This window comes from Mchenga conophoros, linkage group LG12, assembly GCF_057382185.1.
Source record: "Mchenga conophoros isolate Kocher_MC1m ecotype Shallow Benthic linkage group LG12, M_conophoros_male_GT1.1, whole genome shotgun sequence".
Classification (NCBI taxonomy): domain Eukaryota; kingdom Metazoa; phylum Chordata; class Actinopteri; order Cichliformes; family Cichlidae; genus Mchenga; species Mchenga conophoros.
Window position 1 is genome coordinate 19,078,702 of NC_140537.1, and position 16,565 is coordinate 19,095,266.

At 38.4% G+C, this 16,565-nt stretch overlaps 2 protein-coding genes across 4 annotated transcripts; both read left to right on the forward strand.

The window, feature by feature from the left end:
* Positions 1 to 2,247: 2,247 nt before the first annotated feature.
* Positions 2,248 to 6,107, forward strand: LOC146562446 (transcobalamin-1-like). Its single transcript, XM_085294185.1, has 5 exons — positions 2,248 to 2,351; positions 2,814 to 2,908; positions 3,020 to 3,155; positions 3,602 to 3,717; positions 3,825 to 6,107. The coding sequence occupies exons 2-5, from the start codon at positions 2,842 to 2,844 to the stop codon at positions 3,917 to 3,919; spliced, it is 414 nt and encodes a 137-aa protein (XP_085150311.1). The 5' UTR covers positions 2,248 to 2,351; positions 2,814 to 2,841; the 3' UTR covers positions 3,920 to 6,107.
* Positions 6,108 to 6,450: 343 nt separating this feature from the next.
* Positions 6,451 to 15,172, forward strand: LOC146562447 (cobalamin binding intrinsic factor-like). Of its 3 annotated transcripts, none has more exons than XM_085294187.1 (5): positions 6,451 to 8,046; positions 8,742 to 8,813; positions 8,898 to 9,027; positions 9,687 to 9,802; positions 9,916 to 11,677. In XM_085294187.1, the coding sequence occupies exons 2-5, from the start codon at positions 8,747 to 8,749 to the stop codon at positions 9,975 to 9,977; spliced, it is 375 nt and encodes a 124-aa protein (XP_085150313.1). In that variant the 5' UTR covers positions 6,451 to 8,046; positions 8,742 to 8,746; the 3' UTR covers positions 9,978 to 11,677. The 3 variants fall into 3 exon arrangements, 2 of the variants coding, with proteins under 2 accessions (XP_085150313.1, XP_085150312.1); XR_014894651.1 differs by lacking the exon at positions 6,451 to 8,046 and adding an exon at positions 12,865 to 15,172 and having other exon boundaries at positions 8,058 to 8,813; positions 9,916 to 10,041; XM_085294186.1 differs by lacking the exon at positions 6,451 to 8,046 and having other exon boundaries at positions 8,058 to 8,813.
* The last annotated feature ends 1,393 nt before the right edge of the window (positions 15,173 to 16,565 follow it).

Sequence of the window (16,565 nt, forward strand, 5' to 3'; positions counted from 1 at the left end):
CTTATAGCAAAACCACTCACTGAGTTTGCAAAACTAAAAGCACAAAAACTGCTTTGCACTCAGTTTGCAATTTTGTAACACACACTTTGCAAAACTGTAGGCACAATTCACTGCACAACACTCAATTACCAAATTTCCAACACACTCCTAGCAAAAGTATACACATGTATGGCTATCATTAACACTAACTTGCCAACTGTCTGGCACACTTTCACATGTGAAAACTTTTTTAGATAATTCGTTCACTTTGCAATCAGCCTAAGCACTATAATACAGGTAAGCTGTGTGTGCGGAGTACAATGGAGGGAGCAGAAAGAGTGAGAAGTAGAGGAGGCCGAGGAAGAGGACGTGGAGGTGAAGAAGTAGGATGAAGAGGACGACAAGGACAAGGAGGCGCAAGAGGAAGACGAGGAGGGGGGAGAGGAAGATGAGGAGGGGGGAGAGGAAGGGTAGGAAGAGTAAGAAATAGAATTGCTGATGACATCAGAGCTACAATAGTGGACCATGTAATCAACCGTGGAATGACCCTGAGGGTAGCTGGCCAACGGGTCCAGCCTAACTCGAGCCGCTACACTGTAGCAAGTACCATAAGGACATCTTGAAATGAGAATCGGTGAGTACAGTCACTTTGCACAAAGATTTGTAGCACTGCCATATGCCAATGAGAAACACACCAATACCATTGATGTAAAAATACTGAAATTGTTACTTTACAGAATTGCTAGATGACCAGATGCTGGGGGCAGAGGAAGCATGTTCACTGCAGACCAAGTAACCCATATAGTCATTATGGCGATTGCAAATAATCCTATACTTGGAAATAAACACTTGTGTTTGTTTTAATGTGTTTGAATAAACACCAGTACTTGAAGTTTGGATCCCTCTATGCTTATGGATCTATGACAGAAGTATGAGCTCAAACTGACATAGCCTACCTTGTGCACAGAGAAAGCAAAAGCCAGATGTGTTTTGTATTCATACCATCAGTGTGCAGTTGGCGCATTGTGTGCTTAGTAGATGATGGCTTGTGTGTACTGTTTGATACGGAAACACCATTTTTACAAAGGTGTGAAGAGTTAATCTAGCTGTGTTTGCTTTTGCAAGAGAACTACAATGTTTTGATGATTGGGTGACAGGTTTTCTTATTTGTGGGAAGAGTTTTGCAAAATTAGCCAATAGTTACAAAAAATGTGCTTAAGCAATCAGAAAAAACTGTAAAACTAAGTAGCTGCCACCATTGTTGGAGAACTGGAATTGGCTGGGCCGCGCTATGAATCCTGGGATAGGTTGGGCCACGAAGGATGCACTCGACTTATCCTTCAAATCTGGGGAAATGCAGAATGCATTTTTCGGCCGCGTTTGGGAGTCTTCAAATTTGAACAGGCTTCGCCATGTCGCTGTAATGTAATGTAACTGCTTCTTCTTCTTTGGGGTTTAATGGCAGCTGGCATCCTTGTACATGCGGTGCTGCCATCTTCTGTTTCAGTCCATTATTACGCTCTTAAATCCTACTACTTATTCCGCGTCTTTCTTACAAAGCTTCAAACGATGCGTCGACTATTAAATTAGTCGTTGCTGATTTTGATAGTCGACGTAATCATGACTAGTTGACTAATCGTGGCAGTCCTACTACACTTAGTACACTTAGTGCCTGGAAGTACTCCCAGGTTGCAAAAAAATATTAGCTGCTTATTACAGTACACACGTTCATATTTGTTCTTCTGAGAAGCCTGTAGAAGAAAAAGTGTTTATGTGTGACAGTTTTAAGGCAAAGGAGGGTGGGATTGACAAAATGTAATAAACAGGTCACTGGGGACTTCCTCCTTCGAGCACTTGCATGAAACCTTGTATTTGATGTTTTTGCGCCCTTGGAAGAATGAATACTCCAGCTGTTGACTGTTGCTCGTTTTTTTTAAAATATTTATTCTGACAGTAGGTCCAGAGGATAGACTGATAATGAAAAAACAGACTCAGGGAGGGCCAGTTATCTGCCACAACTGGTTGGGGAAGCAACCAAAAAAGTACTAAAACTAGTCAGGAAGAAAATACTATTGTACAAAAAGTCTTTATTCAGTGCTTTAATGTAATGTTATAACTACTAAAGGTTTAATGCAATCAGGCATGCAGAGACATTTACTGGTGGGTGTGGGGATCCAAAGGCAGTCTGTCAGGAAGTATTTTTCTGTATCATCATTGGCTGTTTCTGTGTAATACTATGTGAGGCATAGAGGTGTGAAAGTTCCTTATCTATAGTTGAGCTTCAACTTGAGGAGGAGGAACTGTTCAACTGAAAACTTACCAACCTCCACTGGTGCATTAGTTGTATTTGTTGGAAGGAGTAGGTGAAGAAGGTAAGATTTTTCTAACTGGAGATATATATATATATATATATATATATATATAGATATATATATATATATAGATATATATATATAGATATATATATATATATATATATATATATATATATATATATATATATATATATATTTGAATAAATCATTGTTCATTTTAATGTAAAAAGAAATTTTTAAAAAAGCTAAATTTTAAAAAAAGCTAAATAACCAAGCTCTTTGTCATTGTTGACAAAAAACAGCCAACAGTGATTATTATACTTTTATTGTGTTGCACACTGACCACTTAGAAAAATTTTAGTGATTTACTGATTATCAACATTTAGTTAATCGTACTCTTACTCTCATGTACCTAAAGAAAAAAAAAGACTAAGAGGTTTTTATTTGCTTTCCACAATGGTTCGATTTATGCATTCCTGATGAATATTTGTGTTCATGTTTGCATATCTAACTTTTTAGGTGTGAATTGTGTTACCCACCAGTCAGAATGAAGAAGCCTGTTCTCCTCTCTGCAGCCCTGCTGCTGCTGGTTTGTGTTTGGCAGTCAGCTCGAAGTAAGCTTCAGTGTAGCTAAATTAAAAAAAGAAAAATAAATTTGAAAATGTCCTTAAATAGTCACGTAGGCCTGACCAGTCGCCTTTATTGTTTTTCATCTTTGCATACAGGTAACGATAACACTTACTTCAAAGTGGTGGTTAATACGCCACCCTTTAGCATTAAGAACTACAACACTTTTACTGCTCCTAATGGAAGCCTCTTCGGTGGACTGATAAGACTGAAAATGTCAGACCAAGGCTTTGAGTAAGACCATCTAATCAGCTATTTCTTTTCTAGAGGAAGCTATACAGTCTCTCTTGTTCTCTCAATGTGTAATTCTAATTGAGACCCTGTGTTTCTGGGTGTGGATTTTTGATTGTCAGATGACCAATTGTTTTCTGCTATTTGTTGACATTTAGTCAAGATGAAACAGCTTTGCTGACCTTTACAAACAATTCTTCACACTTTCATCTGATCATCGTAAACTACAGAAACCTGCATGTATTTAGAGGACAGTCAAAAACCACATCACATCTTTAGCTTCAACAAAATGCCTTCCTTTCATTGATGTTTCATAAGTCTTTATGAGTTCTCAAGAGTGTCGGTGCTCTTGTACTTTTGCAATTACAATAACCTTCTTTTGAGCTTCGCAGTTATTTCAAAAACTGTGCATAATTTTGTCCATGAAAAGTCATACCCTGTGTTTACAGCTTTGAATACAAAGTAAATGATGACTATGGACCATTCCTCATCAGTGTGAATGGCTTGACAGGAAATTCATCACACTACTGGCAACTGCTGAGTGGTATAACCTCACTTGATGTTGGTGAGTGAACCATTCTTTCAATGTGTTAGATAAGCTGAGGTCAGACATTTGATGCACGCAGTCCGGCTTGTCCCATTATAATATTCTCTGAATTTTTTTTTTAACAGGTATAGGATGTTACCTTCCAAAGGCAAATGAAGTCATCACCCTTAAATACACCTCAACACAACAGGATCATCTGAAATCTCATTCTGACTTATAGTCAACCAACATGCTTTGGTTTTTGACAGGTTTAAGTTAATACTTAGTTTTTGGGTAATTTTTCTGTTTGGAAGCTTTTCATGACAAAATGTGTCTAATCATAAGTTGGTAGCCTATCACTGTCTTAGTTTCTTTGACTGGGTTTGTGTTAGACTTTATCAATTAAGATTACAGCTTTTATCTACACGTCTGCCACAGTGTAGCAACCTGAAGTAACAGAAAACTCCATTGGTTACAAGAGTAATCAGTAAAACATTTTAAAGTTTAAAGACATGCAAGATTTGCATATTAGTCAACTGAAGTTCTTGAACTGTTTTTTAATTTACTGCGCTTATGGCAACTTTTATTGTGTTTGAGAGTAATTAGTAGTTTCTCGACTTGCCCCTGTGTGCTATAATTTTACATTCAAATTCCATTGTTTGAGAGGTACTTATATACTGACAAGGGATATCAGTTTCAGTGTAAAAAGATTGTTTGGTTATACAGTAGACTCTCCAAAGGCTGCTGGCCAGGAAAAACATCCAATAAGGGCAGCTTAGCTTTAAAATGGCTTCTGCATTCTGTGAATCCAGTTATCAACAGCTTGGGAGCCAGGAGGTTTCTGAGATTGACTGGGAAGCTGACCTCCTCTTGGACACCAGCAAGTCTCTAAGATCAGCTGTGAAATTACAACTATTTTTGAGCTTTTGGGGGCTCCTATGGGGTTGTGAGCAGAATAAGAACAAATAAATTGCTTAATAATTTTTGTATTAGTGCATTACTGTTGAATAACTGTTTAATAAAAGCCTCCACTAACCACTCTGGTTTGGTGAGGAAAGGAAAAAGAAAACAGTAAAATATGGTGCTATTTCTCGCATTATGTCACAACAAAGTAAAAAAAACAACAACTGGAGAATGGGATGTATGGTGAGCAAATCCCCATAAGTCTTTATCTGTCAAAACCTTAACACTTATTTTTTTAAAGTTCCTATTTACTCCGGTGAATACTTTATGCTCTGTTTTTTTTCCTGGCTTGCTCTCTATCTGCTTGCACTGCAATTATTCTTATTACCTCATAATGCTTTGCAAGACAACTATAGTGCCATCACTCCCCTCTGCTGGATAAAATTGGTACTGCATATATTAAACATTAAAACTGGCTTGAATAGCAGTGGATAACTTTGAGAGGGTTACATTCTCTTCCTCTTAAGCCGCATGCATGTGGAACTTTACACTGTTTCAGTGTCCTGGGGATAAGTTGATCTACACTACGTACACTGTCATGGGTCAAGGCTAAGGTGAAAGCTTGGTCTAACCCAGACAGAATGGAGTGCATGACTCTCACTAAAGCGGACCTTCCCAAAGTGTGGGGCTCAGTTCAACTTCAGTTGACTAATATGCAAATGAAAAGGGGGGGAAAAAAACAAAACGCTTGGACACTGCTAGCACGGGGCGCCCACAGAAACGCAAAGCAGGAGATGAAGCATAGCTGAATATGTTTCCAAACCAACTTCATTCTAAGCCAAAGACTAGAAAATATGGTGAAGCATATCTTCCCTTTGGTTTCACCTGCACAAGTGCCGAGGTAGGTCTCCCTGCAGAATTGGTTTTCCCTGCTGTTCAAATCACAGACAAACAGGATCCCACAGTTGTTTATGTTTTTAAACACATTTTGCACAGAGAGGCATTTTTTGAAAAATGTATTGATAGCAATGTTGAATATTATTACACATGAAAAAAAAAAACGACTTGTAAAATAATCACACCATGACGCATCTGTCTTTCTAAATGGAAGGACAGTAACTGCGTGTGTATATGCAAGTGTGTAAAACCTGAAGATAGTCAGATTAACAGTATTTCGTCTCTGCCATTCTGCAGTTCATCTCATGTAAAAAAATAACGTGCGTGACGTGAAAAAGGCGCATACCTTTGACGTTGCGACCAACTCTGTATTCATCGTCCACATGTAAATGAAAAAAAGGAGTTTAAAAAATCTCCGTTTTCGGTGATTCAAAACGGCGTTTACGTGTGAACGAAACAGCTGCGTTTTCAAAAATACCGTGTAGGTGTGGACGAAGCGTAAAAGAGTTAGTAGTTTATTTTATTACTACCTATAATTTATTGCAGGTTACTTGTATTTGCTTAATTGTTTACTAAATGTTTGAGGTGTGAAATAAAGCGCAATGGAGCAAAATATGGGCGTGTGTGGTTGGAGGATGTGTGCGTGCGTGTGCATGGGGGGGGGGGGGGGGGGGGCGAGATCTCGCAAAACAAACTCGGGATCTCACAAAAGTTTTGCGAGATCTCGCAAAACAAACTCGGGATCTCGCAAAAGTTTTGCGAGATCTCGCAAAACTTTTAGCCGCATTCTTCGGACGCCGGCTCAAAGCCGACCGGGAGGTCGAGGCACGATGTGCCGGGAAAGCGGTGTTCCTCCCGGCTGTAGTAGGTCTCGAGCTAACGGGAAGAATGCGGCTAAAACTTTTGCGAGATCTCGCAAAAGTTTTGCGAGATCCCGAGTTTGTTTTGCGAGATCTCGCAAAACTGTTGCGAGATCCCGAGTTTGTTTTGCGAGATCTCGCAAAACTATCTCGGAATCTCGCAAAAGTTTTGCGTCTTAATTGTTTTTTCCTCCCATGTCCCCTGCGGGGTTCCGTATAATTGTGTAAATTTGATGTCCCCTCAAAATAACTCAACACACAGCCATTAATGTCTGAACTGCTGACAACAAAAGCGAGTAAACCTCTGAGGGGAAATGTCCAAACTGTGCCCAACTAGCCCTTTCCCTTCCCGTTGTCATGTGATTCGTTAGTGTTACAAGGTCACGGGTTTTAATAGGGGGGAGGTTAAACTGTTAAACTTGGTGTTATTGCTCTCACACTCTCATGCTGGTCACTAGAAGTTTAACATGGCACCTCATGGCAAATAATTCTGTGAGGATCTGAAAAAAATAATTATTGTTCTACATAAAGATGGCCTAGACTATGTGGCTAAGACCACTGAAAACTACTACTGCAACTGAAAACAGATAAGTAACACCCTTTGACTCGCTATAACCTGGAGCTGTTCTGTGAACAAGAAATGCAGCTCAGAATAGGAATAGAAATCTTTAACAAGTAAAATAATAAAGTACATCAGCTCCTTTACTGGTAACTCGCAATACACAAGCAGAGTAGTGACTCAGAAAGCTAAAATTAGCTAATAGTAGGCTACCTGAGCTAATGTTTTTGATGCTATTTAGAGAACAAATTTCTAAATTTGTAAGTCAAAAACATCAACCCTGCATTATCAGAACATTTTGAACTTTTGCTATATTTCAGTTAAAGTGTGCATTAAATCTGCATCACTGATTTGTGCCATGTCAGCAAGAATAAAGCAGGCCGGGCGCAGTACAGGAGCAGGAAATGACACTGTACTGTAGAGAGAGCCAATTTCAAGTTAAAGTCAAAAAGGAAGGAAAAATACACTAAAAATTCTTCTAAGACATTTTGGTACCAAACTAGAAATAAGGTTAAACCCACACAATGTCCTTTCTGTCAGCAGCACACCTTACCTTTGTGAAGCATGAATGCTATGAATGGTAACAACAACGTGGTATTCATTTTCCAAATGATACAGCTCCACATCATAGTATTACCATTTCTCAACATAGCTTACATATTGCATTTGAGACTGTTTGATTTTTTCATTACAGTGATTTAACTACCAAGCAATAAAAGTGCTCAGTTATGTAAAGAAGAAGGCTGAAGTCTGACAAATCACTTAGGTGTCAAATTCGCGGGTCGAATTCAAACCTGCAATTAAACGATTAAATGCAGAAAAAATGCCAAATATAGCAAATGTTATTCAAATTAAAAGTCCTCCTATGCAATTTAATATACATGGTCACCTTTTGTCATTCGATAACATCCATGGTTAGTCAACACAGATTTAAGCTTCTCTTTTTTTTGATTGCACAAGTAAAGGGCTTGGTTATTTTTCTGTATCATCATTGGTTGTTTCTGTATAATGCTATGTGTGGCGCAGAGGTATAAAAGTTCCTAATCTGTAGTTCAGCTTCAACTTGAGGAGGAGGAACTGTTCAACTGAAAAGTTACAACCTCCGCGGCTGCATTCTTACACATTTATTGAAAACAGAACTTGAAAAAGGTAAGAATATCTTTAAATATCATTGATAATAAATAAAAGCAGTTTACCTTTGATCTACTAACATACTAAAGTGATTTCCATGTCTCCTTTTTTTTCAAAGGCACAGTAACCTTTAATATTTAAATGTATCCAGTCTAAGGTTTCAGATTTCTAACATGCAGTCTTTATATTAGAAATAAAAGGCAGCACCCAAAGTGGTCAACATTAAAATAGTTTACTTGAATTAAAATGTTTATTTTACTGCTCTGTGCGGTTCTGTTACATTTTTCATGTTTTTTACAGATTTTTGTCACCATTTTATCATCTGCTAACGTCTCTGATTAGAGTAGGCTACACTCACAGGGATAACATGACACATGAAATCCTGGGCATTCAGAGTCTGAAGCAGAAAGCCTGACTTAACAGGGAAAGTTGATGACCACTAATGAGATACTCTTTATCTCCAACTTAGACTTTAGGGTTTATCAAGCAAGAAAAGCTTAACTTTGTTGAACTTCCTTAATATTGCACACCTCACTTTTAGATGACTTGATAAACTCACGTACCAAATAAAAATAATAATAAAACATGAAGAGGTTTTATTCCATTATAAATGCTGTATTTGGGGATGGTGATACTCAGTGTTCAGGAACTGCTTTCCACAACGTATGTTTGTGTTCATGTTTGCATATCAAAATTTTATGTTTGCCCTTCAGTTGAAATGAAGAAGCCTGCTCTCCTCTCTGCAGCCCTGCTGCTGCTGTTTTTTGTTGGGACATCAGCTCAGGGTAAGCTATAAAGCAAAAAGATCACCTTTATTGTTTTTCTGCTCATCTTCGGTAAACTATCTTCACCCTCCTTTGTTATTTAAGGTAACACTCACTTCAGAGTGCAGGTGAATGTGTCACCCAGTGACATTAAGACCTACAACACTTCTACTGCTTATAGAGGCAGCCTCTTCGGTGGACTGACGAGACTGAGATACTCAAACCAAGGCTTCAAGTAAGACCATGATATCAACTATTTTCTTACTAGAAGAAGCCATACCTTTTGTTTTGTTCTCTTAACTTTTAATTAAAATTGAGACCCCGTATATCTGGGTGTGAATTTTTAATTCCAGATGACTAATTGTGCCCTGTAATGTTTGTTGACATCTTAAAATAAAACAAATCTTCATACTTTTTTTCTTACAGTAGACCACAGAAACCTGTATATGTACAGTACAGTCAAAAACCACATAACATCTTTAGCTTTAAGAAATGCCTTCCTTTCATTAATGTTTCATAAATCCTCATGAGTTTTTGAAAGTGTCTGTGCTCTTTTGTGCAGTTACAATAGAGGACCTTCTATAACTCTTCTTTTCAGTTGAATTTTATTTATATAGCACCAAATCACCACAACATTTGCTCAAGGTACTTTATTTTGTAAGATAAAGACCCTGCAATAACATACAGAAAGTCCCAACAATCACATGGCCTCACACAGGAGGGAGACAGGACAAAAGATGCAAAAGAGCCAGAGATTAATAATAACTAATAACTGAATGCAGAGTTCTGTGTAAAAACATAGAGTGAAACTATTTGCATTGTTAAAAAGGAATTCATAGTTATATTAAAAACTGTCCACTTCACTCTTTAAAAAGTCATTCCCTATGTTTCCAGCTTTCAGTACATACCACATGATGACTATGGACCATTCCTTCAGAGTGTAAATGGTTTGGCAGGAAATTCATCACACTACTGGCAACTGCTGAGTGGTACAACCCCACTCAATGTTGGTGAGTGAACCAATCTCACAATGTGTAAGATAAGCTGAGGTCAGACATTTGATGCACACAATCCAACTTGTCGTATTATATAATATTCTCTGAACTTTTACATTTTTTTACAGGTATGGGATGCTACCTTCCAACTGCAAATGAAGTCGTCACCCTGAAATACACGAAAATTTAAGACAATCTAAAGTCTTATTGTGACTTATGGTCAACCAATACCCTTTGATCTTTGGCAAGTTGAGGTGAATAATTGACTTGTTGTGTCATTTTTTTGCTTGGGAGTCTTCTAATCATAAATCAGTAGCCTATCACTGGCTTAGATTCTTTTACTGTGTTTCTGTCAGACTTTATGAATTAAGATTACAGCGTTAATCTACAATTCTGCCACAGTGTAGTAATCTGGAGTAATAGAAAACTCCATTAGTCACAAGAGCAGTCAGTAAAACATATACAACAACTTGAACTGTTTTTTAATTTACTGCCTTTATGGCAACTTTTATTGTGTTTGAGAGCAATTAGTAGTTTCTCAACTTGCCCCTGACTGCCATAATTTTACATTCAAATTCCATATTGATGCTTACAAGTGGTCTCAGTTTTAGTGTATAGACTGCCAGTAGACTGCCCAGACACTGCTGGCCAGCAAAAACAGCAGGGGGGGGGGTCCAGCTGCTGACTCCATGTCAAAATAGCTTCTTTATCCTGCAAATCAAGTTATCAACAGCTTGCGAGTCAAAAGGCTTCTGAGATTGACTGGGCTGCTGACCTCCACCTGGACACCAGCAGGTCTTAAAATCAGCTGTGAAATTAAAGCTATTTTTGAGCTTTTCGGGGCTGCTACAGGGGTGTGAGAGGGGCAAAATAAGATCAAATTTATTGCTGAATAATTTTTGTATGAGTGCATTTGTTACGTCCCCCCCGAAGGGGTCTAGGCATGCGAGTGAGGGGACCAGTAACAAATGAGTCCAGAACAGAATGAAAGGAAAACAGACAGGTGTTCTTAGTAAAATAACATAGTCTTTATTATAGATAATCATAACATAAGGAGCCGGCAACGCCGTATTACCAATAACATGCCAAAAAAGGGAGAAAAGGTTGCAACAACAAAGAACACAACAACCAAACAAAAACTCCACACCACGAGGAGGCACTTCCAGGGGCCCACAAGCTCACCCTGTCACTAACAGCAGCTGGCTTTACTGCTGCCAAGGCCCACAAGCCCACACTACTCACGTAAAGCAGCTTATACTGCTTCCACAACTCCACACTTCAGGCAGGCTACCTACACACCAAGCAGAGACACCCCACCCCCTGCTCACAGCTCATCCCCAGCTTATATGACCTCAGAGAGGTGATTGCTGACTGGGCCCAGGTGGTAAATGAGTCCAATGAGCAGCAGCTGTGTCCTGGGGAGAGAGAGAGCAAGAGAGAGACAGAGGGGTGGAGCAAAAGAGGAGGAGGCGGAGAAAAACACCACACCCACACAAGGACAGTATCAGGAGGCCCAGCTAGGGCCGTAACAGCATTTTTATTTAAAAAAAAAAAGTTACTGATTATTAGTGTTATCTTCCTCAGGCATTAAATAAAGCATGTAACTTGTAGTCAAAATAAAATGTTTCTAGCCGTGGTTTGTTTTATTTTTAGACAAGGCTTATTTAAAGTGTTGTTAGCATGTCCATCATTATGTATCCTAAAACAATGACAGCTCTAGACCAGGGGTGTCAAAAATCAGGCCAGAGGCCAGAAACGGCCGTCATTGACTCCACTCTGACCCTCTGGATGGCTCAGGAAAATGTGAAGGAGTGCATAGATTTTGAACTTCTAACTGTATTTTCATAAGTTTACAGCTTTTCCTATTAATAAAGAGCCCGCCTCATTTATACTACAGCAAAGTAATTAATAGATAAACAATCAAATGACAGACATTTCTCTGCTATATAAACTTACAGTGGATTCACAGGAGAAAGTATATTTTTTTTGAATGAATGAAAAATGTATATTTTAGAATCACGGGATAGTCTGGGAAATGAATTACTTTTTGTGTAATTTTACACATGTATCATGTAATTTCACTGGTCTGGCCCACTTTGGATCAAAGTAGCTTGTAAGTGGCCCACGATGTAAAATGAGTTTTACATCCCTGGTTTAAACTGCAAAATTAACATTTAGTTTACAGTAAAAGTATTCTGACAACTAACAGCATTGCTAAGAAGCTACTAAGAACTGTTACATCTAGGAGAGAACTGACATTAGCCAAATGTTTGTAGATATATTCTTGAGGCAGGTTAACATTGTGCCTATGAAAAGGTAGCAGTGGCGTCTTTGGAAAGATCATTAGCAGCTGCACAAATGTCTTTGACCTCAGGTTAATTCATGGACTGCTCAGCATCTGGAAAAGATCCCAACAATCAAACAGCCCCATATGAACAAACACTTTTCTACAATGGGATGGAAAAAACTCTGACAGAACCATATTAAAGAATTTAAGGATTAAGCCATCTCCCCTAACCATTTGGAGGATGAGGGGAAAGAAAAAGAAGAAGAGAAGAAAGAATAAAAGACACAATATGGGAGAGGGAAAACAAAATTTAATGACATAGTAAAGCATGCAATAGACTGGTCCACTGTGTCCATTCCATGCTTTGCCTCTCCAGAGCGTGAAATTATTACACATGCAAAAGTTGCAGTACTAGCATATTATATTTGAAGTCAAGAAGTTGCTAATGAGCAAGGAAGGTTAGAGAATTGGCAAAGACAGCTGGACCAGGTAAGAGCTTTTTAACTAACAGGAATAGGAAGATGTCTTAGCTTTACAGACAGCTATGTTTTCAGAGTAAAAAACTATTTCTCCAGGCCAAACAAAGATCTTCTAGATGAGCGCAAATCCATTTCCTCTTCAGCTTACTCATTATTAGATGAAGTACTTTTGTACTGCTTCCAAGCACTTTGCTCTCAGTTAGGTTCTCTTATCCTGTATATATGCCTCTACACTGTATGTATGTCTTTTCTGTCTGATATTTATTTTTGATGTCTTTAATATTTATATATATTCTTTTACCCCTGCACAGCTGGCGTGGAGCACCCATCATTTTGTGGCACATGTACAATGACAAAAAAGGGCTATTCTATTCTAATATTTGCTTTAAAGTGTGTGTTTGAGAGTTACACAGTACCAGGAAATCAAGCATCTCTGTCACAGTCCCGGGCTGTGTGATCCAGCGCTTTGAGTTTTCTTGTATTTTGATATTCATTGTTTATGTTTAGTCCTTTTGGTATTAGCTCCTAGGTTCCTCGGTTGTACTTCTTTGTTCATTTAGATTCCTTTGGGTCTTCACCCCTGATTTAAAGTTCCCCCTGTTGTTGAGTGTGTCTTGCCTGTCATGTTTTGTCTGCATGGTTAATGTTGTCAAGTTCATGTCATGTCTGCGTTTTGTCATGTTTCCTGTTTATTTTGAAAGTCTGGTTTCAATGTCCATTGTGTTTAATTTACATTTTTCTGTGCGTCATTATGTTCATTCTAGTCAGCTTTTTCCTCATGTGTCTCCACTTCCCCTGATCACCTCATATGTGTATTTAAGTCCTTTGTCTCTTACTGTTCATTGTCAGGACGTCTGCCTATTTCCCTTCATATTGAGCAAGTCATAGTCCCAGTTGCAGTCGAGGTCATAGTTCAAGTCACAGTCTTAGTTTGTGTCATAGTCACAGGTTTACTTTTGTCTGTTTACCTTCGTGTAAACTTGGTCTCGTTTTTAGTTTAGTTCATGTGTTTGGCCAGAATAAAGGCTCGCCTTTAGTTAAGAACGCAGCTCCTTCCTTCAGTGTCTGCTCTTGGGTTTGTGCAACAAAACACACCGGTGTAACCTGCCGTGACAATCTCTGACTTGTCTTGTTTTTCAGAGGAACCATTCAGGGCCATACACAGTGAGGATGTAACACTCTTAACAAGGCAATTACCTTTGTGGGAGTAACGTTTAGGTAGCTGATCTGCATTGTGTTGGCACGTGGCATTGAAGAAGATAACAGTGAAGGAATCATTTGTTGCTTTGCTGTAACTAAGATTACAGCAAAGCAACAAATGAAATGATTCACTAACAGGGACTTGGAGGAGAGAGGCCTAATGTTTAATACTCCACACTTACTCAATGGTGCAGTTGAGGGTGTTATATTGAAAAGTGAACAAAAATAGCATTTTTATATTGTGACTAAGAATTTCATGTTAGGAAGTTTCATGTATTCTACATGCTTTTTATTTTTATTTTTGCATTATCCTGAAATGTAACTATATACCATTCAGAAACTGTCACTTGTTGTTTTTTACAATGTGAATTTTTTTTTTATTCGTGTTCTCAAATATTGAACTTCTTCAGGTGGTTTGGAAGTTAGTGGGGTTTTTTGTTTGTTTGTTTTTTACATACCAGCCAATACTCAGACAGCTTTCATCTTCAAGAGGTTTTTTTTTAATCTAGAAAAGTAGTTTTACAGCACTCATCATATATGTTCAACAAAATGTGTATGCAAATGGTTGTGCAGAAAACAGCACACAGCTAGCAGATGAAAATGTAGGGTGTGCGAAAGGTCTCGCAGCAGTTTAAACTGAAACCTCTAGTAATAATGACCCACACCCACCTTGGCTTGTGTAATGAGGCACATGATTAATAGTGGGGTACTACCCTTCTTAAGGGACAACCCCAACTAGAGTTTAAATACCTGGGACTTTCCACCATTTGGTTTTAGAACTGAAAAAGTCTCTTTGATGAGAGGTGAAAAACTTTCCCAAAACTTAAAGTCCAACTTAATTTTTACTTCTAACAATTTGTTATAAACACAAAAGTGTTAAATTCCAAGTGTCTTCTAATCAACCATACAAACAAAAGAGACCAAAAATTTAAAACATCTGGCAGCAGTAAAGGTTGCCAAAGATGCTTTTATACTAAGAGGACAGGGCAGTAGAAGGGTGACAGGAGACATCCTGATGATACTGCCAAGTGGCAGCATGTAAATAACAAAAAGTACTGGTCCCAGTACTTTTTTTTGGTTCTGTTATTGTGGAACTGTTACTGTGAATTTGGATAAATTTGTCAAAACAGTCATTACAAAGAGGCTTTGAAAACAGATTTGAAAATGGGACGTCTGACCGAGTCAAATCTAAAGATTAATCAGTCATGCAACAATGAATTTGTGCTGTTGTTCTGGTATTTTATTACATGGTCTGCGTTTTACAGGCCCAACTTTTACAGGCATTGCAAACTAGCTTAGGCTATAAAAGCAATGTTGTGTTGCTTGCTTCATGTGACATACCTGTCCCAGTGTAAAACTAAACTAAACTGCATTCAAAGTGGTTTATTTTGACGTTTGTCATGTCACTTCTTAAATCTTGTCCTGAAAACTCAATTAATTAAAAAAATCCAAACAAATGATAATGCTGGTGTTTGTTTACTGAATACTAATACTGAGAGGATGAAACAAGTCATATCTGATAATCCATATGTACTGTATAAACATATATATATGGTCATGGTCCACGGGAGTGTCTGGGGGGTTTCCACCTATGGCAATTGATCTTCTGTCCACCCCTTCGGGGTGGAGCTTCCAGCATCTCACCTGGGGCTCATCTGCAAGCAATCAGTAAGAGAGCTTCTTAAACTGGTGCAATCTGCTACTCCTTGCCAGTTCATTATGCTCTCCGCGGAGGTAACTAGGCAACTCTTCTCAGTTATCTGCTTCTTACTCAAGCAATAACTCCTTCTCCATCTCTACAGCCATTACTTCAGTGTTTTGATGATGTTAAGGGTTGAACGTCTCTTAACTTTTTAAAATTCAGTCACAAAAAAAGAGCACAGACGACAGTCATGACCTAGTGATGGGCAGATAAAGCTTCATGAAACACTGAAGCTTTTCATCCAATTGGTTCACCCCAGCGCAAAGCGTCTTGAAGCTTCATTTGCTCTAGTAGGACACCTACTGGACGTAAAAATATTAATTGGCATGAATTTGAAGAGTGTGGCCTTTTGCACACAGCCTGTAAATGTCAACAACAAAAAGAGTGTGTAAAACATGTATATTGTAGTGATGGCAGTATACTGTGTATATTTATACTGGCAGTATGGAAAAGGATTATTTGGAAATGCTTAAAATGGAAATGATCATTTACTGTGAGGTGAGGTGTGGTTGGGGTGTGGACAGTGGTTGTGCTTTTGTAACGTTGAGGTATGGACAGCTACACACTGAGGCTTTGAGCCTCAGTCCTGCCTGTTCACATTTTATTCTGTAAAAACTAAATTTTCACTGCTTTTACGACCTTTTTAGTGGGGAGAACATAGCTAGGATTTAATGATTTAACAAATCTTATAAATCCTTTGTCCTCCACAATGCTAAATGGCTGGGAGTCCTCAATCACCATGCTAACCAGGTCTTCATCAATTTGAGATTGTTCTCCTGAGGAAAGACAATAAAGACAAAGCACAGATATAAATATCACACACGTAACTTATAACAGTTGTATAATATTGTTATATCATTTAGTAACATTACTGCATGCTATATTATCATTGCATTTGATGGCTCACCTGGTCTTGCTCCACAATCGGTGTTCCCCTTATTCTCACGCAAAGCTCTGTAGTGCCTAAGCATGGATGTTGTTGTTATATCCCAGCTCCCTGGCACATAGCAAACACTTCACCTTGTACAAAAGTAAAGACAGCTTAACATAAATTGCATTGCACCATCAGTATTATGAAAATACATCTTCTGTAGAAATTTATATACCTTG

Excerpts from the sequence above, each read along its gene's own strand:
- LOC146562446 (XM_085294185.1), top strand. The coding sequence starts at position 2,842 with ATGAAGAAGCCTGTTCTCCTCTCTGCAGCCCTGCTGCTGCTGGTTTGT. Across the intron at positions 2,909-3,019 it reads TGTTTGGCAGTCAGCTCGAA|GTAACGATAACACTTACTTC; the intron begins GTAAGCTTCAGT and ends CTTTGCATACAG. Across the intron at positions 3,718-3,824 it reads TATAACCTCACTTGATGTTG|GTATAGGATGTTACCTTCCA; the intron begins GTGAGTGAACCA and ends TTTTTTTAACAG.
- LOC146562447 (XM_085294186.1), top strand. The coding sequence starts at position 8,639 with ATGCTGTATTTGGGGATGGTGATACTCAGTGTTCAGGAACTGCTTTCC. Across the intron at positions 9,028-9,686 it reads TACTCAAACCAAGGCTTCAA|CTTTCAGTACATACCACATG; the intron begins GTAAGACCATGA and ends CTATGTTTCCAG. Across the intron at positions 9,803-9,915 it reads TACAACCCCACTCAATGTTG|GTATGGGATGCTACCTTCCA; the intron begins GTGAGTGAACCA and ends ATTTTTTTACAG.